The sequence below is a fragment of the Oncorhynchus keta genome, chromosome 13 (assembly GCF_023373465.1).
Source record: "Oncorhynchus keta strain PuntledgeMale-10-30-2019 chromosome 13, Oket_V2, whole genome shotgun sequence".
Classification (NCBI taxonomy): Eukaryota; Metazoa; Chordata; class Actinopteri; order Salmoniformes; family Salmonidae; genus Oncorhynchus; species Oncorhynchus keta.
Genome location: NC_068433.1, coordinates 24,321,531 through 24,344,902, shown reverse-complemented (window position 1 = coordinate 24,344,902; position 23,372 = coordinate 24,321,531). Strand labels below are relative to the sequence as shown.

Here is a 23,372-nt window from a genome sequence, read left to right as displayed (position 1 = left end):
CAATTTTCTACCTAATCTATGGATCTGTGCCAATATCTAGACTACAGGACACCCATAGCCCATGGGAAACACTATAAACCTCACGACAGATGTATCCTGTAGTACCATCACATCCAACAGCACACAGTGAATGGTACAGTAAGGACCACACTCCAGCTGGAAAATCACAGAGTTATGCAATAGTGGAACAAAAAGCATAGTTATACAAAAGTACTCATCTTTTTAAATACATCAACTTTATTCTTTCATGGCATAACAAAACAAGAGCGATCACAACAACAAACATCTATAAGGGAACATGTATTGTGTAGTGTATTGACTGAAAATGCTACTGAATTGTTTGAAATTTAAATGAAAATTGACCTCAACCTGGGAGGGTGGATCTAGCATGGACACCAGACAACACGGGATAACTTTAAGACATTACAGAGCCTATTAAACACAAATATAAAAACAATTAAGGGCGAACCCATTTAACACATGTAGATTGTCTGATTTGATAAAGAAAACAGGTTTAATTCCACTTAGCTATGTGAAATACAGAGACTGATTGTACTAGATATTCTAATTTGATGGGAATATTCATTTACAGCGACTAACTATTGACAGTAAACAGTGACTAACTATACTTCTTACTAAGAGATTAGGTTGCAACAAGAGTATGAGTGATCAGAGAGGATGGTGAGGGGGTTGGGGGAGGGAGGGAGGGCAGGTTAGTGAGTGATAGATTGATTATTTTGTTACATTTTTATTAGATTTATTTAACCTTTATTTATCTAGGCAAGGAATAGAAGGCAGTTGATGGTAAAAGCTATACAGCAATGTAGGCACTTGCAATTGATTCATAGCGTATAATTATTATTATTATTATGAACTTAAAACAAGTCATTTTCAATCCCTCCATGTCAGATGGGAAAAAAACATTTAATGGTCTTTGTCGACCCCTATGGGTACTGTTAAAGCCAGGCTGGGTGAAATGGGCTGAATTGTTTACGTGAGCTTTGCTGCCCCCTATAGGTTTACTCAGAAAACATATTCAACACAACATAGGGGCATGCAGTGGAAAGGCATGGGCAGTTGGATAACGTCTATCATTGCAGTACTAATGACAATTTTAAAAAATAGTACCTGTTTCAATGCATTTCAGATGCATTAACTAACTAGACTGGAGGTATGCTCAACAGAGATCTGATCACATTAGCCTTGCTTTAAAAAAATAACCACTGTCCATTTCCTAATTTCATCCTCCTTTTGGACCAAAACATCTTGAATGGTCAGGGATAGTTTGGAGTGGATGATGAATTCCAATATATGTGGCACTGTCTTTTTGTTTGAGTGTGTGTGTGTCGCATTGCTTGGTCTAGTCAAATCCTTGCCAGTCACTCTGTTCAGAGTCATACTCCAGCTCCACTCCCACACAACGCACTCCTTCCAACAACATGGGTGTACCATGGTGACGGTCTGGAAAACACAGAGAGAGAGAAACAGAAAATAAAAGGAAAGAGAAAGAGATAAAATACCATTAGGTTATTTATCAGAAAGGGGTTAGTCTACAACATCAGACCAGTGCCAGTCCTCTATTACAGTGTGTTGCTAGTAAAGTAGAGCGAGAGAGAGGGTCAGTAAAGCCCAAAAGGATTTAAGCTGTGTGATCTGTTTCCCGGCCCCGTCACAAACACACAGAACATCCCCTTCCCTCCTCTGCCTGCCTACAGACGTTCATGTTCGCCTCCCCACTCTGTACCTACGTCCCAAAATCACACGCTATTCCCTAATGTAGGGCACTACTTTTGACCAGGGCCCATAGGGCTCTGGTCAAAAGTAGTACACCAAATAGGTAGTAGGGTGCCATTTGTGATATTGCATGTGAATACGAACGCTCCCATCTACCCATCTAACAAGCTACCCATTTATGTGCGGTTCACTATGTTTTACTCAAGTTATCACATTATTGAAGTCATCTGTGATGCTTAACCCATGCTGTTCAGACTCACCAGGAGGTGGCAACAGCACACGACTACATAATTGTTCTCAACCTATTATCCAAAAATGAATTGTTAAGGAGCAGTATCAGACTCCTAGGCGCTAGCTTCTTAAGGTATAGGGGACGCTTGCGTCTCACTTGGCCAAATGCCAGGGAAAACTCAGCGCGGCAAATTCAAATAAAATTATATAAAAATCAAACTTTCATTAAAATCACACATGTAAGATACTAAATTAAAGCTACATCCGTTGTGAATCCAGCCATCGTGTCAGATTTTAAAAAGGCTTTTCGGCGAAAGCATAAGAAACTATTATCTGATGATAGCACAACAGTAAACAAAGAGAGTAGCATATTTCAACCCTGCAGGCGCTACACAAAACGCAGAAATAAAATATAAAAACATGCCTTACCTTTGACGAGCTTCTTTTGTTGGCACTCCAATATGTCCCATAAACATCACAATTGGTCCTTTTGTTCGATTAATTCCGTCCATATATATCCAAAATGTCCATTTATTTGGCGCGTTTGATCCAGAAAAAAACAGCTTCCAATTTGCGAAACGTCCCTACAAAATCTCAAAACTTGCCCGTAAACGTTGCCAAAACATTTCAAACTACTTTTGCAATACAACTTTAGGTGTTTTTAAACGATAATAAACAATCAAATTGAAGACGGGTCTATCTGTGTTCGATACAGGAAGACGGGTCTATCTGTGTTCGATACAAGAAGACAACAAACCAACGCTACTTTTCAAGTCTTGCGCAACTCTCAACAGTGTTACCCAGTTTCTAGATGGCCATACTTCTTCATTGCACAAAGGAATAACCTCAACCAAATTGAAAATACTGGTGACATCCAGTGGAAGCGGTAGGTATTGAAAACAAGTGCCTAATAAATATGGTTTCCCAATGAGAACTCACTGAACAGTTAGTCCTCAGGGTTTTGCCTGCTACTACACAAGTTATGTTATACTCACAGACATGATTCAAACAGTGTTAGAAACTTCAAAGTGTTTTCTATCAAAATCTACTAATAATATGCATATCTTATATTCTTAGCATGAGTAACAAGAAGTTGAAATTGGGCACGCTATTTATCCAAAAGTGAAAATGCTGCCCCCTACTCCTCCATAGGTACAGGCGTTCATGTTCGCCTCCCCACTCTGTACCTATGTCCCAAAATCATGTAGGGCACTACTTTTGACCAGGGCCCATAGGGCTCTGGTCAAAAGTAGTACACCAAGTAGGTAGTAGGGTGTCATTTGTGATATTGCATGTGAATATCAACGCTCCCATCTAACAAGCTCCCCATTTATGTGCGGTTCACTTCGTTTTACTCAAGTTATCACATTATTGAAGTCATCAGTGATGCTTAACCCATGCTGTTCAGACTCACCAGGAGGTGGCAACAGCACACTACTACATAAATTGTTCTCAACCTATTATCCAAACATGAATTGTTAAGGAGCAGTATCCGACTCCTAGGCACTAGACTGTTACTCAATTCAACAACACTACACCATTGCCTTGCCTTGTTTGGGAAGACAATGACTAGTTGGCTACATTAAAACTAAACTGACACACCCAGAAATAACTGATATTTCAGTTGAATTGTTCAACTGACCATGTATCCCCTTCCCATTTCTTATTTAGACATTATATTATTAGAGAAAGAAGGGAGGTGGTTTTCAGCACTTGTGTACACAGGAAATTATGAGGGTTCACTGTACAGCGTGGTTCTCAAACCTCTTCTCAGGGACCGCAGACATTTCCCAATTTAAATTACCCCTTCAGAGCAACATACAGCAAGATACAACACAAGCACTCATTTTTAGGACGGACAGAAGGTTTGTAATCGTTCCAAGATGGCGTAGCAGTCGGCCATGTGTTGCGTTTGCCTTATCCCATGTAAATAGACGTTTATTTTTTCTCGTATACATTTTAATCTCACTTTTTATCTATGAACTAAATATACTTTCCTGCAACCCACCTCACCCAATTTGGTACAGATCTGATATTTTTATTCCTTATAACTGGAACCTCCATCAGGAGCTAGCCAGCTAACTTGCTACTAGCCTTTGTTAGCCACGGCTAGAGGTCTTCAACTCTTAGCTCGGACACCGCCAGAGCATATCGGACAGGTTCTCCCTACCACATCACCAGATTCCTGCCACTCTGGATCATTACACCGGACCACCACAGTTAGCCAGCTGCTACAAATTTGCTACTGTTAGCTAACGCCTCTGTCCCGAAGCAAGCACCAGTTAGACTTGAGCTAGCCACGAGCTAGGCCCATATACTAGCTAATTCTAGGGCTACAATACCTCTTTTGCCAATTGGTTTTCAATTGGCTTTCTAAGCGTCATGTCTCCCACTTGCCTAACCTAGTACTGACTACTGAACGGCTCCCTGACTCACCTATTGCTGTTCTTTGGACCCTATGATCACTAGGCTACACAGCTGATTCCCCCTGGACTGTTCCAATAACAGCTAGGAAACACTGTCACCACCGATAAATCCACGATAATCGAGAATTTCAAGAAGCATTTTTCTACGGCTGGCCTTGCTTTCCACCGGGCCATGCTCTCCTTCCAGACTCACATTAAGTATCTCCAATCCAAAATTAAATCTAGAATCGGCTTCCTATTTCACAACAAAGCCTCCTTCACTCATGCTGCTAAACATACCCTCGTAAAACTGACTATCCTACCAATCCTTGACTTCGGCAATGTAATTTACAAAATAGCCTCCAACACTCTACTCAGCACACTGGATGTAGTCTATCACAGTACCATCGGTTTTGTCAGCAAAGCCCCATATACAACCCACCACTGTGACCTGTATCCTCTCGTTGGCTGGCCCTCGCTTCATATTCGTCGCCAAACCCACTGGCTCCAGGTCATCTATAAGTCTTCGCTAGGTAAAGCCCCACCTTATGTCAGCTCACTGGTCACCATAGCAACACCCACCTGTAGCATGGACTCCAGCAGGTATATTTCACTGGGCATCACCAAAGCCAACTCCTCCTTTGGCTGCCTTTCCTTCCAGTTCTCTGCTGCCAATGACTGGAACGAATTGCAAAAATCACTGAAGCTGGAGACGTATCTCCCTCTCCAACTATAAGCATCAGCTGTCAGAGCAGCTTACCGATCACTGCACCTGTACACAGCCCATCTGTAAATTACCCACCCAACTACCTCATCCCCATATTGTTATTTATTTTTGATCATTTGCACCCCAGTATCACTACTTTCACATCATCATCTGCACATCTATCGCTCCAGTGTTAATGCTAAATTGTAATTATTTCGTCACTATGGCCTATTTATTGCCTTTACCTCCCTAATCTTACTACATTTGCACACACTGTATACTGATTTTTATATTGTGTTATTGACTGTACGTTTGTTTATCCCATGTGTAACACTGTTGTTTTTGGTCGCACTGCTTTGCTTTATCTTGGACAGGTCGCAGTTGTAGATGAGAACTTGTTCTCAATCTGGCCTACCTGGTTAAATAAAGGTGAAAACAAAAATGGTGACTACATGTTTTAGTTGCATGAAAAGTGTGCAGGTGATCAGATTTCACAACGCCTGGAGAAGTGTTTAACATCTCTCAGGAACCACACTGACATGATACAGAAATCTTCTGTGATCTACACATGCTCACGTCTCAAAGTACTGCTATATCATTTTGGTCGCTAAACACTTTTCCAGGCATTGCGAGATCTCCTGCACAGCGTGACTGCAATGAAGACAACGTGGAACAAATTGGTTTTGTTATCATGGCTGTAACTGTAGACTTACCTGCTGCGGGGTGAAGTTCCCCTTGGTACAGATCTAGGATCAGGTCATCCCTTCCTCAATCCCAATCTTATCCAAAACAGAGTCTAGGGACAACTTCCCCCTACACTTACCCATGACGCGGGCTTGAACCTTGACCCCCACACAGACTTCCTCCTGGCTCTCACTGACCAGCATCAGCTCCTCACATAGCACGCCCTCCTGGTGGGCCATGTACTCACACGTCACTCTCAGACCACCTGGGGAGGGGAGGAAGAGGGAGGAAGGGAGAGCGAGAGAGAGAAAGATACTTGTTATGACTGCAATAATTGTATTGTTTGTTGACTTTTCCCCTCTATATTTTTTCTGTATTTCTCACTTCTTACACTCAATTAAGTATGGTTGTTTCTCTTGAATGAGTAGAGTGGACAGAGATGCCAGACTCACAGGGCCAGGGGAGCGAAATGTCAACCAGAGTGTAAAAACTCTCTGGGGTCAAGCACATTAAATGCAGCTGGCCAACACTACAAATAACACACACACACAAAAGTAGAAGGTCATGGTATCCCAGCAGATGGTGAAATGGAATGCCACAACAAACTAAAGTCAACGCTAGAACAAACCACTGTAGTGAATAAGTGGTAATAAAAACCCTCATTACGAACTACAGAAACCCCCTGGGGGATGTTGGCCAACTTTCAGTGTTTCCTGTACATATTAGATGTCCGGCTACTATAAAGAATGACTGATATGAAGGTCTGGTCAACTGGAGAAAGATCAGTGGATTTCAAAAGGGTTTGGATTACGTCTGGGTGTAGGGAAAAGGCTGTATCTGGGGGTTGGGCTGACAGCTACAGTAAAACCGAAGCGTGGACTAGTAGGTCGAAGTAGCTGGGGCTGGAGTTAGATGGACGGGTGGGACTGGGACAAGGGCTGAGGCCGGCTTGACCAAGACTCTGACATACCCTCTGCTACAGGAGTGATATTGGTGATGCAGATGTGCTGGTTGGGTACAGGAGCTGGACACACAGCCTTCCCCAGTGACGGAACCTCAGGGAGGTCGAAGACAATCTCATACTTGTGCTGGGTCTTCAGAAAACCAACCTGAGGGTTGGGGGGGATGGACAGGAGACAGAAAAAGCGACTAATTCAGTCACCATATACACAAATGCCTAGGAAATGCATTTTCAAGCAATAAAAGATAGAGCTACCCTGCAAAGAAGCTTCCTGTTTTGAACATGCACATCCTTAAGTTTCATCTGATGACAAAAATTGCTACAAAAAGAAACTTGCTTTTCTCTCTCTGATAAACATCCTTTCTGGTTCATGTAATTTCATAAAAATGACAATGCAATTTAACAGCAGCAAGAAAGAGTGAAGATTAAAAAAATATACAAATAAAAATTGCGAGCAAGCAAAAAAAGCTGCAAGAGAAGCCAAAAGATAACCCTCAGCACTTCCAGGGAGTCTTGAATGCCTCAAACAAGCAACCCAAGCCTCAAATGCCCCTCTAGCAACGTCAAACAAAACACAGAACAAGTGAAGGGAAGAAGGGAAGAGTGTGAAAGAAACAAAACAAACCCAGTGCTTTGATTATACAGCTATGCAACGTATCGTCCATCTCCAACCACACCACACACTACAGCCCACCACATCTGATCGACACAATCCCCGGTTGCCAGTCGCGACTCTGGCTACGGTTGGTCTACCCCCCCGTTTCCATGGCAACCACGAGGTTCCTAGTGGGTAGATGAGAACTTCAGACGCACGGCACAATCAACCCTGCCGTCTGTCTGGTGGACCCCGCTTCCCACACCAGGGCAGTGGAATAAAAGGACGGTCAGAACAGCACAGTCATACTGCCCAAGCCTACTGTTACTGTTCTGCAGAGACCACAGAGGTTCTCTGATCCACTTCAATGCCTGGTTCCACATCTACTTGTGCTGTATAGCCAACTTGGCAATATGCAGCACAAACAGATCTGTGACCAGGCTAATGGCTCCTAAAACAATGGGGCTAGCTACTAGCGAAGTGTAGACTAGTTTAGTTTACTAGGATCCCCCTTAGCTTGTTGCTCATGCAGCAGCTACTCTTCCTAGGGTCCACTAGCTATGGAGCCCAGGAAGTGTAGATGAGTTTCTCGGACAGGTCACATGGTCAGGATAAACTCAGGGCCCTAACGTGAACAGTTGATGGTTGGAGGGCTATGGGAGCAGGAAGTAAGGAGAGATCTATCTGGCATAAGTGGAACTGAACCTTAAAAACAGAGACTGGAAATTAGAAGAGATGAGAGAAAAGCCTGTCTCCTCCCCTTAGTTGTCATACAGGGTCGTAGTTAAAAAATGGCAACACTGGCTGTATTGACTTTTACAAGTAAAGAAGAGTGACTGTGGGACCACTAGAGATTTCGAAGGGGTAAGTTTCAGAGTATCCTGGCTCTCTGGGTGTGCCGTTTATGCCAACTGTTATGGTCATTGTCACGTCAGACATGTTAAATTTGCCAATCCAAAAAAACCAACAAAAAAAACCCACCTTGACCATGAAGTTCCCATCGGGCTGAGGGATCACCATGACGACAGAGTCGTGGAGCTTCTCGTCAAAGTGGACATGGGAGGGGGTGCCGGCGGCAGCAATAGCGGTGGTTGGCTCTTCTGAGAAACTGACGGCTCCCGCCTTTGCCGCAGAGCCTGAGGAGAGAACGACTACCTCAGTATACATAAACAACAGCGTTGACACACACACACACCTTCAGTCACAGTACTCACACACACACTTTTACAGCACACACACACACACCTTCAGTCACAGTACTCACACACACACTTTTACAGCACACACACACACCTTCAGTCACAGTACTCACACACACAATTTTTACAGCACACACACACACACTTCAGTCACAGTACTCACACACACACTTTTACAGCACACACACACACACCTTCAGTCACAGTACTCACACACACACTTTTACAGCACACACACACACACCTTCAGTCACAGTACTCACACACACACTTTTACAGCACACACACACACACAAATCACACACTAATTGCAAGGCCCTCTGGTCCAACAGTTCACTATGCAAGCGATTTTCTTATTCCTGAGTGTCACTGGCATAAGTCACAAAAATAAAATGGTTTTCTTTACAAGAGAGAAGAACAGGGCAACTTGAACGTTTTGATTGTAATCCAACTTATTTTCTGCCTGTCTGGGGTGCGTGTCATTCTGGTGCCTTCAAATGTCTGGGAAACTCGGATCCCTCTTCCACAGAACAAAAATATCAACGCAACATGTTGATATAAATGCTGAGATAACATATTTCAGAAATGTTCCATATGCACAAAAAGCTTATCTCAAATGTTGTGCACAAATTTGTTTACATCCATGTTAGTGAGCATTTATGCTTTACCAAGATAATCCATCCCCCTGACAGCTGTGGCATATCAAGGAGTTGATTAAACAGCATGATCATTACACAGGTGCACTGTGTGCTGGGGACAACAAAAGGCCAATCTAAAATTAAGTTTTGTCACAAAACAGGGCCACAGATGTCAAGGGAGAATACAATTGGCATACTGACTGCAGGAACGTCCACCAGAGCTGTTGTCAGAGAATTTAGTGTTAATTTCTCTACCATAAGCCACCTCCAAAATCAGTTTAGAGAATTTGGGAGTACGTCCAACCGGCCTCACAACCGCAGACCACGTGTATGGCATTGTGTGGGCGAGCGGTTTGTTGATGTCAACGTTGTGAACAGAGTGCCCCACAATGGAATTTTATCGATGGCAATTTGAATACGCAGAGATAACATGACGAGATTCTAAGGCCCATTGTCGTGCCATTCATCACCTCATGTTTCATGATAATGCACAGCCCCATGTCACAAGGATCTGTACACAATAAATGAAAGATAAAAATGTCCCAGTTCTTCATTTGCCTGCATACGCACCAGAGCAAGATTATGGTAACATCTCAAAGTTCCCCGGTTTTTCAGAAATCCTGGTTGGAGGATTCCCGGAATTCCTGCTTATACTCTAGTGATTCCAATCTTCCCATTTCTGGAAAACCGGGGAATTTGGGGAAAGTTGCAGTACAGAAGAACAACAGAACTGTTATGGAAGTGTGATGTATAAGATGCGTAACTCTTGCGACGCCCCAATCATCTCCCCTTCCTCCCAAAGTGTACACTTGTTCCCTTCACGGATTTGAAAGGAAATTACTGGTATAAAAATATGGTTGAAACTCCCTCTACCCCATGCCTCGACCATCCCAATGCTATAAGATTTGTGGGAGCTAATAAATGTGTACACTTCAGGAGAAAGGAGAAATTATTGGAACGCACCCTCTGAGTATCTCTGTCGCTCTGTGTCCACTCCAGTATGAAGCCTAGCTACTAGGCTACACTAAGTTTGTGGATTCAGACAATACCAAGAGATCCACAGCCTTTTAAACAAGACCAGCCCAGAGCATTTAAGTGAGCCTGCCTTGGGACTATTCCATTGTGCCAGTCGATGTCCTTCCAGGACTCTCTCTCTCCCTCCAGTCTACATCCCAGACACATAAAAAATACATTGAGATGAAACCAAATAGAAAGTCTCTCATTCAGTCTGTAGCTTAAATTAATCAAAGTGAGGACAAAGACCCAGGGAGAGCTGAGCTGTGTGTGCAGAAACTAAGACCCAATCTCCTCTGGGACGGGGGTATTAATGACAGTGACCCGTCTCCCAGCTGGTGTTCTCTTGCTGTGTTTCTATGAGGTTCCCTGAACAATTCCTGCTTATCTGTCATGTGCATCATATTCATTCACACAGACACACTTCAGGCTTAATTCAAATCAAGTCCACATTGTGGTTTTTCCCAAAACTAGAATCCCTTCAAATTACACACATCCAAAGACTAACTGGATTAATTTTAGTTCTCAGACTAAAGACGTAGTATGTGTGCATTGTAAACAAAGACATTGCATACGTAAACATCGCCATTTAGGGGTTGGATTGAATTCCAGCCACTGTCTCCCAGGTCTTATTCTCTTGTCTCATGTTGCCTGTACCCTTCCTGATTATCACTTCTTTAAATTACACACTTACTAAGTATTTCTATACTGTAGTGCTGTTATAACATAGGAGAGGGTGAGAGTGGGAGAGCCTTTACCATCTCCATGCCAATACCTCCCGTGTTGTTGCCACAAAGCCTCCGAAATCACAAATAACAAACTATTACAGGTTTGAGTACTGTGTGCTGTTCGGTCAGTGAAAAGCCTGATTTTTGGGGGCTTTGATTTGATAGCAAACTTAAGAGCAGTGATTGAGCCCATAGGCCTCTAGTCAGAAGTAGCACACTAAGTACCCCTAACAGTACATATTTTTGGTGTGGCCCCAGATAAGCGCACCTGATTCTACTTGTCAACTAATCATCAAGCCCTTGACAAGTTGAATCAGGTGTTTTTGCCTGGGGTTACAACAAAAGTGTGTGCTGTTTGGGGTACTCAAAGACCGGCGTTGGGAAACCCCATTTCCAGTACCATTTCGAAAACAGACAGTATAAGGGAGACTGATGGGAGCCTGATCCAGACATCGACAATGTCTGCCAACCCGAAGAAGAATAAAGAAACGTAGTAAAGGATTTAGGCTAAGGTTAAGGTTCACTCAGCTGCACCATGTTTTGAATTTGAACACACTTTTGAAGTACCATTTCTTGCAATGAACACCACATAATAGGGAAAACACACAAATATCAGCAACAAAAACAAGGACGATACTTACTCTTCCTAGCAGTAGCCATGCCAGGGTCAATCCTACACAGAATCCACCAGTCACAGCCTGGTCATCTATGGCCCAGCCTCAAAACAACCCTGAGAGAGAGAGAGACAGAGGATAAAGGACAGGATTCAATGATAAAGTATGAAAGCTGCCTCCCAAGTGGTGCAGTGGTCTAAGGCCACTAGAGATCCTGGTTCGAGTCCAGACTCTGTTGCAGCCGGCCGTGACCGGGAGACCCATAATTGGCCCAGTGTTGTCCGGGTTAGGGGAGGGTTTGGCCGGCAGGGATGTTCTTGTCCCATCGCACACTAGCGACTCCTGTGGCCGGCCGGGCGCAATGCACGCTGACACGGTAGCCAGGTGTATGGTGTTTCCCCCCGACACATTGGTACGGCTGGCTTCCGGGTTAAGCGAGCAGTGTGTCAAAGAAGCAGCGCGGCATGGCTGTGGTTGTGTTTTTCAGAGAAGAATGTAAATAGCGAGAATCCATAGTTGATAAAGCCATTTTGGACGTATTAATTAATGATATATACCCATTGATTCTTGAAGAATATACATTTAAAATGCCTCATAAGCATAATAAACTGTCGTACCCCATCAGAACCCAAAATAAGCACTTGTTTTACACCAATGGTGTTCAAACAATGTAAATGTAAATCAAACACAGTATAGCCGCAAAACGAGGGCCGGGACAATGCCAGTATCGCGGCAAGGAAACAAAACACAAAGCGGATTGAACTTTAGTTAAACAGCCCTAATTGATTTATTTTCCAAGCTTATAGCACGCAATATTTTTACATACAGCATGTTATTAAAAGGACTAAAGAGTTTAGTCTCCTTTGTGTGTGAATTTTGGCATCTAAAAAAAAATATTGTGATAGTACTCAAAACATGGTTAGAACTATAATTTTTATATCGTGGATGGTCACTCCTTGCGTCCATAGCTCAGTCTATCAATTTAAGAGTGGTCACATTTGTCCCGTACAACAGCTTTTTACCAAAACAGAGGGGTGCCGCTTTGTTATTGGTAAGGACTCTAGCTTTAAACACAAGTAGGGAGGGCAAGAAAGAAAGAGCTAAAGGAAGAAAGGAAAAGGTGACGTAACAGTCATGAAATCAGGAAATAAATGCTTCTGAAAGACAAGCTAATATTTGTCTTTAATAAATCCTCGCCCCAGGTTACTAATTCTGCAGGTCAAACAACAGCACCCAGCTGTGTGTGCCAGGCTCCATCTCCAAGGGACTGTGACTTGAATTAAAGAAAAACAAACATTCAAAGAGGATTACATGTACACCGAGGAGATTCAGATGGTTAATTACTACATTTTTCAGGGACACTTCTCACAGGTTTCTGTAAAAGAAAGCACAAAATATTACCCGAACAAAAACCAAGATAACCAGGCTTCCTAAAAGGTTGTCGAAGGACGCAGCACTCTTAGTGATTGAAATTATGTCAAGTGAGGGTAATAGGGGGGTGCTGACATACGATGATAATTAACAAGTTGCTCTGACTAACTGTAGAACCACCAGCCTGAAAATAACTTCGGTAGGTTGAGGTGACCAATGACTAGTTTGTTTCACCATATTGATTTTGCCTATTCAGTTGTTTCAGATCAGTCAGTAGCTACAGCAAGAGGTTGTTGCATTGTCCTTTGGGATTAGCCCCTATTGGAAGAGTACCATAGCAAGATGTGCTTACACATTGCACCTCTAAAAAATAAATAAGCATTGAATAATGGATTTTGTGAGTGATCTACATGGAACATTTTATATGCTATAGGCCATGTCTTCTGGCTAAGCTATTTTTATCATGGCAACAGAGGCCCAATACGTTCTAAAATGACTTGACTGCACCCTCACGAATTTAACCACGTGAACAGTGAGAAATAGTAACTCTGTCAGAAGTAAAGGGATCCAAAACCGCTGGAGGTTTGAACCCTGTTGTCATTTGGTTCAAAGATCCTGGGAAAGAAACGATTGAACACACAGACACTCCCTCCTTTTTATCCTGCAAAGAAGGAAGAAGCATACGAGGGAGGTGACTAAAGCAAGTTTTTTTTTTTTTTACAACCAAATCTAAATTTATGTAAATGGTATGTTATACAAGGGTTCAGACACCTTTTTTGTGATTTCACATGAGAAACTTACCCCAAACAGCAAATCCCTTCCTCATCCTCATTGTGTAGTATGGGGGCCCGAAAAAACATGAACAAAGGCCCAAATACGGCCTTTTAGAAACTCAAAGCTCTCAGTATAGGGATGCAGGTCTTAAGATGTTGTACACATGAAATTGTGTCCTTACAAATTTTATCTGCAATGTTACATTCCCTTTTGCACTACTTGAGCCATTTCCCTTATCCAGCTATTCCATTCTCCGTGTAGCTACAGGTAACTGACAAAATAAAGGAAACACCAACATAAAGTGTCTTAATAGTGCGTTGGGCCAGAACAGCTTCGATGCGCCATGGCATAGATTCTACAAGTGTCTGAAACTCCCTGTGTGGAAGCACCCCATGCTTTCAATATACTTTGTATCCCTCGTTTACTTAAGTGTTTCCTTCGTTTTGGCAGTTACCTGTAGAATGGACGGATCGATAATCGCTCGAGTCACAACAAAATGGAATATTACACTGCGGATTAAGTTCAGAATGACACAGTTTCATGTGTACAACAGCTAAAGACCTGCATAACAATTTATTTTTCCTTCATAACAAAAACAAAAGATTCTCAACTAGAAGTAACTTAAAGTTAGCTAGCTTGCTAGCCTAGCTGGGCAAGTTAACATTACAATCCCCTACTGAACTTTGAAAGCCATCAGCTAAATCATATAGCTATCTTTTGGTATTACACACAGTCAAACAATTTCACCTATGCCATGGTAGTCACTGCTAGACTGGTAGCTACCGTCAGCAGAGTAAACATGTTTGTTTGTTCATTCTATCTTTGACTGACGTTAGCTAACTTAATGTTACCAAATAAAGAGCATCTCAATTTGGTAGCCATCTCTTCCACCTTGTCTGGAAAACACTCAGTTACTAAAAATAGAATTGTTGATATAGCTAAATCACTCTGTGTGTTGCTAGCCATGATGAATGTGTATAACATTGTCTGTGGTTAGTTAGTTGGTTCTCAGAGTCTCAAGTTGGCTAGCAATGTTGCTGCTAATTTAGTGATGCTAGTTAGCTAAACAGCAAGCTGACAATATTGAAATGTCCATGTTAGCTATGCTTAGTCTAAGACATACAACAATGCACAATTTAACCACCCCACTAATTGTGTATTGTTGTGTATTTTGTTGTAGGTGGTACTGAATCTGATTCCACAAACATGCGCTTCCAACCCCTAGTGCTGCACAAGGTGGAGGTATATTGGTCAAAATATTTACAAGCTGATGATGGTTAAGATGACACAATTTACAGTAAGCACAGAATAAACATGAAATGGTAGTGTTTCTATTGCTGAGTTATGTTATGGGGTTACAGGTGGACAGAGGTAGCCTGAGGACCAGAGTACACAAGCATGAGGGAGCGGACATACCTTGTGGTTATGGAGCACATCAAGATTGTGGGACAGAAACTAGCAAGAGACACGGAAAGGTGGAAAATCAAGACTACAGTCATGAAGCAAATCACCTCATTATTCTCTCTGCAGATTCTCAAAACGCAATACAAAGACATGTTTACAGAAATCCCCTGTAAAGGGCTGCTATTGACAAGAATGATCTGTCAAAGTCATTGGCTGGGGGAGGTTTACAGAGTACTTTGAGATTAAGTTTTTTTTTGTACACACCTACTCATTCAAGGCTTTGTCTTTATTTGTCATATTTTCTACATTGTAGAATAATAATGAAGACATCAAAACTATGACATAACACATATGGAATCATGTAGTAACCAAAAAAAGTTAAACAAATCTAAATATATTTGAGATTCTTCAAAGTAGCCACCCTTTGCCTTGACACCTTTGCACACTCCTGGCATTCTCTCAACCAGCTTCACAAGGAATGCTTTTCCAACCGTCTTGAAGGAGTTCCCACATATGCTGAGCACTTGTTTGCTGCTTGTCCTTCACTCTGCAGTCAAACTCATCCCAAACCATCTCAATTGGGTTGAGGTCGGGTGATTGTGGAGGACAGATCTGATGCAGTGCTTCAACACTCGCCTTCTTGGTCAAATATCCCGTACACAGCCTGGAGGTGTGTTTTGGATCATTGTCCTGTTGAAAAACAAATAAGTGGGACTAAGCGCAAACCACATGGGATGGCGTATCACTGCAGAATGTGGTAGCCATGCTGGTTAAGTGTGCCTTGAATTCTAAATTAATCACAGACAGTGTCACCAGCAAAGCACCCCCCACCATCACACCTCCACCTCCATGCTTCACAGTGGGAACCACACATGCAGAGATCATTCGTTCACCTCCTCTGCATCTCACAAAGACACGGCGGTTGAGAACAAAAATCTCAAATTTGGACTCATCACACCAACTGTAACGGTTTTGACTTGAGGTTATTATTTATAGGGGTGCCAGGTAGGTTGTGCCTACCAGAGAAAACATTGGTTTCTCCTTTTAGTTTGGGTGGGAATGAGTCCCATCTGGTCCGTCAAGTCCACACCAATACAAAGGACTTATGTAAAAGTCAGGATGGAAATAAACTTTTCATAAACCCTTAAAACATTGGAAAGAACTTCAAAAACAACTATATACTGTTGCGTGGGTTGTATTAGCAACAACAATGATTACACACACATATATAATAATATCACAATGGGTTCTGGTTCCTCCAGAAATGTCCTGTACCTCGGGCCTAAAAAGAGTCCAGCCCGGTAAAGGAGTTCAGTGAACTCAAGTGACTTTTGTCACGCAATGTTTGTCCGTTCATTCAGTGTAGCGTAAACCCAGTATTAAACATACCATCAATATAACAATAATTTTACCACAGAACTTTAAAGCGTATCAACTCTTACTAAGTCTTCAACTACAACTAAGTACATAAATCATCACAGTATACCACACATCAAAACAAATGAAATACCGTATACAAAAAGGTGGTAGTCAGTCGGTCAGTCAGACAATCCAATCCGCCAATAGATCAAAGATCTCCAGCGGAGAAAGGCCACGAAGAACGGAGAGGAGTAGTCCATGGACGCAAAGAGTGGATCCGATCCTGGGTAAACTCTCTTAGGCTACAAAATACACGTTTAACGGCAACAAAACAAACGGAATAGAGAAGCTTCGGGAAATGAGGGTTGAACACATCCTCATTCACGTCTCCATCACAACCCCACTTTTGCGCAGCTGATGCTGGCTATTTAATTGGGAATTAAAGGGAAAGCGCCCTATTGGAAGGAGCTGCACTGAGACGGTTCAGAAAAATTCAGGGCCGTCACACAACAGACAGATGTCCACTGGTCTAATGTAAATGTCTCGTGTTTCTTGGTCCATGCAAGTCTCTTCTTATTATTGGTGTCCTTTAGTAGTGGTTTCTTTTGAGCAATTTTACCATGAAGGCATGATTCACGCAGTCTCCTCTGAACAGTTGATGTTGAGATGTGTCTGATACTTGAACTCTGTGAAATTTATTTGGGCTGCAATTTCTGAGGCTGGTAACTCTAATGAACTTATACTCTGCAGCAGAGGTAACTCTGGGTCTTCCTTACCTGTGGCGGTCCTCATGAGAGCCAGTTTCATTATAGTGCTTGATGGTTTTTGCGACTGGACTTGAAGAAACTTTCAAAGTCCATGAAATTTTCCGGATTGACGGACCTTCATGTCTTAAAGTAATGATGGACTGTTAGAAGGAAAGCAATTCCACAAATTGACTTTTAACAAGGCACATCTGTTAATTGAAATGCATTCCAGGTGACTACTTTATGAAGCTGGTTGAGAGAATGCCAAGAGTGTGTAAAGCTGTCATCAAGGCAAAGGGTGGCTATATGAAGAATCTCAAATATAAACTATATTTAGATTTGTTTAAGATTTATTTGGTTACTACATGATTCCATGTGTTATTTCATAGTTTTGATGTATTCACTATTATTCTACAATGTAGAAAATAGTCTAAATAAAGAAAAACCCTGGAAAGAGTAGGTGTGTCCAAACCTTTGACTGGTACTGTACCTATGCGAGTAAGGCATCTCAACTCTGGCATACTTAAGAAACAAGTGCAGGCACAATCTCAATGCTGAGCATGACCTCAGGTTGCACTGTCAAATGCAGATAGTCTGGGTAGCCATTTGATTAGTTGTTCAGCGGTCTTATGGCTTGGGGTAGAAAAAGGAGCCTTTTGGACCTAGACTTGTCGCTTGCCATGAGGTAGCAGAGACAAGGGTGGCTGGAGTCTGGACATTTTTAGGGCCTTCCTCTGAGACCACCTGGTATAGAGATCCTGGATGGCAGGAAGCTTGGCCCCAGGGATGTACTGAGCCATACGCACTACCTTTGGTAGTGCCTTGTGTTTGGGTGCCAGGCAGTGATGCAACCAGTCATGATGCTCTCGATTGTGCAGCCGTATAACTTTGAGGGTCTGAGGACCCATGACACATTTTTTCAGTCTCCTGAGGGGGAATGGGTGTTGTCGTGCCTTCTTCATGACCGTCTTGGTGTGTTTGGAACATGATAGTTTGTTGGTGATGTGGACACCAAGGAACTTTGAGCTCTCGACCTGCTCCACTACAGCCCATTCAATGAGAATGGGGTTGTGCTCGGTCCTCCTTTTCCTGTAGTCCACGATCATCTCCTTTGTCTTGATCACAGAGTGAGAGGGTTTTGTCCAGGCATCACACTGCCAGGTTCCTGACCTCCTCCCATAGGCTGTCTCATTGTTGTTGGTGTTCAAGCCTACCACTGTTGTGTCGTCAGCAAACTTAATGATGCTGTTGGAGTCGTGCTTGGCCACGCAGTCGTGGGTGAATAGGGAGTACAGGAGGGGATTAAGCACGCACCCCGCGGAGCCCCAGTGTTGAGGATCAGCGTGGCAGATGTGTTGTTGCCTACCCATACCACCTGTGGGCAGACCGTCAGGAAGTCTAGGATCCAGTTGCATCGGGAGGTGTCTAGTCTCTTAGCGATGAGCTTTGAGTGCACTATGGTGTTGAAAACTAAGCTGTTGTCAATGAACAGCATTCTCACATAGGTGTTCCTTTTGTCCAGTTGGGAAAGGGCAGTGTGGAGTGCAATAGAGATTGCGTCATGTGTGGATCTGTTGGGGCGGTAAGTGAATTGGAGTGGGTCTAGGGTTTCAGGGATGATGGTGTTGTGAGCCATGACCAGCCTTTCAAAGGACTTCATGGCTACAGACGTGAGAGCTACGGTTCGGTAGTCATTTAGGCAGGTTACCTTGGTATTCTCGGGCACAGGAACTATGGTGGTCTGTTAGAAACATGTAGGTATTACAGACTCGGTTAGGGACAGGTTGAAAATGTCAGTGAAGACACTTGCTCGAAGCACACATAGAAGTAATTTAGCTCGCTGGTAGGCTCGTGTCATGATGTTACCCCACTCTTCCACCAAGGCACCTGAGAGTTTCCGGACATTTCTGTGGGGGGGGCCCTAGCCCTCACCCTCCGATCCAACAGGTCCCAGACGTGCTCAATGGGCTTGAGATGCGGGCCCGTCGCTGGCCATGGCAGAACACTAACATTCCTGTCTTGAAGGAAATCACGCCCAGAATGAGCAGTATGGCCGGTGGGTCATGTCAGGATGAGCCTGCAGGAAGGGTACCACATAAGGGAGGAGAATGTCTTCCCTGTAACACACAGCATTGAGATTGCCTGCAATGACAAGAAGCTCAGTCTGATGATGCTGTGACACACCGCCCCAGACTATGACGGACCCTCCACCTCCAAATCGGTCCGCTCCAAAGTACAGGCCTCGGTGTAATGCTCATTCCTTCGACGATAAACGCGAATCCGACCATCACCCCTGGTGAGACAAAACCGTGACTTGTCAGTGAAGAGCACTTTTTGACAGTCCTGTCTGGTCCAGCGATGGTGGGTCTGTGCCCATAGGCAACGTTGTTGCCAGTGATGTCTGGTGAGGACGTGCCTTACAACAGGCCTACAAGCCCTCAGTCCAGCCGCTCTCAGCATATTGCGAACAGTCTGAGCACTGATGGAGGGATTGTGCGTTCCTGGTGTAACTCGGCCAGTTATTGTTGCCAGCCTGTACCTGTCCCGCAGGTGTGATGTTCGGATGTACCGATCCTGTGCAGGTGTTGTTATATGTGGTCTGCCACTGCAAGGACGGTCAGCTGTCCGTCCGGTCTCCCTGTAGCGCTGTCTTAGGCTTCTCACAGTACGGACATTGCAATTTATTGCCCTGGCCACATCTGCAGTCCTCATGCCTCATTGCAGCATGCCTAACGCATGTTCACGTAGATGAGCATGGACCCTGGGCATCTTCTTTTGGTGTTTTTCAGTATCAGAAGAAATGCCCCTTTAGTGTCCTAAGTTTTCATAACTGTGACCTTAATTGCCTACCGTCTGTAAGCTGTTAGTGTCTTAATGACCATTCCACAGGTGCACGTTCATTAATTGTTTATGGTTCATTGAACAAGCATGAGAAACAGTGTTGAAACCCTTTCCAAATGAAGATATGTGAGGTTATTTGGATTTTTACGAATTATCTTTGAAAGACATGGTCCTGGTAAAGGGACATTTTTTTTTTTGCTGAGTTTATTAAGCTAACTTTTACTCAAGTATGACCGTTTGGTACTTCTTCCACCACTGGGTATTTCATTTAGATTTGTTTTGATCTACACTGCTCAAAAAAATAAAGGGAACACTTAAACAACAATGTAACTCCCAAGTCAATCACACTTCTGTGAAATCAAACTGTCCACTTAGGAAGCAACACTGATTGACAATACATTTCACATGCTGTTGTGCAAATGGAATAGACAACAGGTGGAAATTATAGGCAATTAGCAAGACACCCCCAATAAAGGAGTGGTTCTGCAGGTGGTGACCACAGACCACTTCTCAGTTCCTATGTTTCCTGGCTGGTGTTTTGGTCACTTTTGAATGCTGGCGGTGCTTTCACTCTAGTGGTAGCATGAGACGGAGTCTACAACCCACACAAGTGGCTCAGGTAGTGCAGCTCATCCAGGATGGCACATCAATGTGAGCTGTGGCGAGAAGGTTTGCTGTGTCTGTCAGCGTAGTGTCCAGAGCATGGAGGCACTACCAGGAGACAGGCCAGTACATCAGGAGACGTGGAGGAGGCCGTAGGAGGGCAACAACCCAGCAGCAGGACCGCTACCTCCGCCTTTGTGCAAGGAGGAGCAGGAGGAGCACTGCCAGAGCCCTGCAAAATGACCTCCAGCAGGCCACAAATGTGCATGTGTCTGCTCAAACCGTCAGAAACAGACTCCATGAGGGTGGTATGAGGGCCCGACGTCCACAGGTGGGGGTTGTGCTTACAGCCCAACACCGTGCAGGACGTTTGGCATTTGCCAGAGAACACCAAGATTGGCAAATTCGCCACTGGCGCCCTGTGCTCTTCACAGATGAAAGCAGGTTCACACTGAGCACATATGACAGACGTGACAGAGTCTGGAGATGCCGTGGAGAACGTTCTGCTGCCTGCAACATCCTCCAGCATGGTCTGGTGTAACAATCTGTAGCTAAGAGAACTGGTGATCAGCAGATTATGGGAGAGGTGGTCATAAAGAAATTGCCATTCCAAAGAAACATACAGTAAGTTCAGGGAATACGATGGTCACTGACAGAGCTCATCCCTACTGCCTCTGATCTGGCAGACTCACTGAACACAAATGCATCGTTTGTAAATGATGTCAGAGTGTTGGGAATGCACCCTTTGGCTATCTGTACATTTTAAAAACAAGAAAATGTGCCATCTGCTTTGCTTAATATAAGGAATTTGAAATGTATACTTTTGATACTTATGTATATTACATTAACTTTCTTTTTTTTTTTTATTAACTGGGCAAGTCGGTTAAGAACAAAATTCTTATTTACAATGGCGGCCTTTCACTATTACAACTTTCTATTTGGTAACTATCTATACCTTTACTCAAGTATGACAATTGGGTACTTTTTCCACCACGGATCAGATTTTAGCAAACACACAATTATCACAACACTTAAATTGTAATATGCTGGGGGGCTTGGATTGTGATTTTTACCCCCACACACTGCTACTGCTTATAGCTGACTAATACAGTATTCCATTCAAAGCAATTTCATAATGAGATAGATGTAGGGCCCAGGACCGAGTTTGGGAAACCCTGGCCTCGAGCAGATACACTTCAAACACTGGCAAGCCTCATTGCGCAAAATAGTATGCCGTATCATCTGGATATGTATGCAACAAAAGTTCAATATTCACCTTCTGTTATTATTTCTGTCAAGCCGTTTACGCTCACAGTTTGACGCATACATTCGATAAATCCAACGTATAAACCACATCGAACGAACTGCAGCTGCATCTGCAACGTAATGCTGCAAGGCAAACGTAGCGTTTCATTGGAAATGATTGTAATTCTGGTGTACCAAAATCCAAAATTACTGTCGGTGTGTTCGAAGCGTTTAACAAATCACCTACGCTACCAGTGACTATCGTGGGTTCTAAAAAGGCTTTATCTCACTTGAAATAAGTTTAGTCTACTAGTTAACTGAACCTTTTGGTAGATTTACGTAAGTTAATTTACATTTAGTCAACTGCAACAGTAAAAAAAAATATATTGTATTTGTGTACAAAGATTAGTTTATAGTCTGATATTTCCATAATATGCGGCTACGTCCTGAAACGAGTTTGCGCCTGTTGTCTTGACACGTGCTGTCTCTTCGGACTTGGGAGTTCGACAGTGCTGAGCAAGTGGCAACCATAGAATTACTCATTTAATATAGGATCTCTATGGTAGCAAACTCAGTTTGGAAATAATTATCACCGTATTTTGGTCTCAAGAACTCACCTTGTAAATTCTGCAATTGAGGTTAAATACGCACACAGTGCAGTTAGTGTCCTTGTCGGTTGTGTCCAAGTCACTGAGAGACAAAATAATATAGGACTTCAAACAACGAAGAAGGATGAGCAAATAACGCATATACACTCCACTGAGCTACGAATCAACTCCCCTTTCGCCGGATTTCGACCGGTGCCAACTTCCGCATTTGTCACGTGGTTTGCAATCCAATTCAGGAGAGAGTAGTAGCTATGATATACAGTAAATTACAGCGTTTGCCTATGTGGTTTATGTATGTATACGACCATACGTTTAATTCACACAAATAAAGTCTATAGAACTATCAAAGGTGCATCGGTCGATAAAGTCTTTCCAACCACCTACATTAATTCTATTCGGTCGCCCCTTTGTGGCCACTTCTTGTAGCTGACGTGAGGATGAGATTCAGCAATTTGGAGGACAGCGGAAATTGATAAAAACCAACGCGTCTCTAATCTCATCAGGGTTTTATATAGTGATGGGTGGTTCGCGATATGTAAACACAGCCTGTAGCATGTTTTTTTTCCATCAACCAAAGATAAGAGGAGATGAGTTTGGTCTGTTTATAGTATGCATGTTGAAGGGGGTGTGTCGTCTACGATCATTCACTTCCCTTCATTCACTTCCGTAAGTTTACCCGATGAGTGAACCATTCCTGATTATAACATCTTTGGTCTGACAGACGTTTAACATGACACCCAGAATGCATTGTATAATGTCAACAAACATGGTGCTGGCTTGGGGGTAGAAGCTGTTTACCAATCCTTTTGGACCTCGACTTGGCGCTCCAGTACCGCTTGCCGTGCAGTAGCAGAGAGAACAGTCTATGACTAGGGTGGCTGGAGTCTTTGAACATTTTTAGGGCCTTCCTCT

General features: G+C 43.2%; 1 protein-coding gene across 1 annotated transcript; it reads right to left on the bottom strand.

Moving 5' to 3' along the window:
• Positions 1 to 214: 214 nt before the first annotated feature.
• Positions 215 to 22,681, bottom strand: LOC118392111 (UPF0687 protein C20orf27 homolog). Its single transcript, XM_035783755.2, has 6 exons — positions 22,470 to 22,681; positions 11,537 to 11,625; positions 8,298 to 8,452; positions 6,731 to 6,869; positions 5,900 to 6,025; positions 215 to 1,461 (listed from the first exon to the last, which is right to left on the bottom strand). The coding sequence occupies exons 2-6, from the start codon at positions 11,553 to 11,555 to the stop codon at positions 1,361 to 1,363; spliced, it is 540 nt and encodes a 179-aa protein (XP_035639648.1). The 5' UTR covers positions 11,556 to 11,625; positions 22,470 to 22,681; the 3' UTR covers positions 215 to 1,360.
• Positions 22,682 to 23,372: the final 691 nt, after the last annotated feature.

Bases quoted from the DNA above. Each gene is read 5' to 3' on its own strand.
- LOC118392111 (XM_035783755.2), bottom strand. The intron at 6,870-8,297 runs GTGGGTTTTTTT...CCCAACCCTCAG, and splicing joins ATGGGAACTTCATGGTCAAG to GTTGGTTTTCTGAAGACCCA. The intron at 6,026-6,730 runs GTATGTCAGAGT...TCCCCTCCCCAG, and splicing joins TATCACTCCTGTAGCAGAGG to GTGGTCTGAGAGTGACGTGT.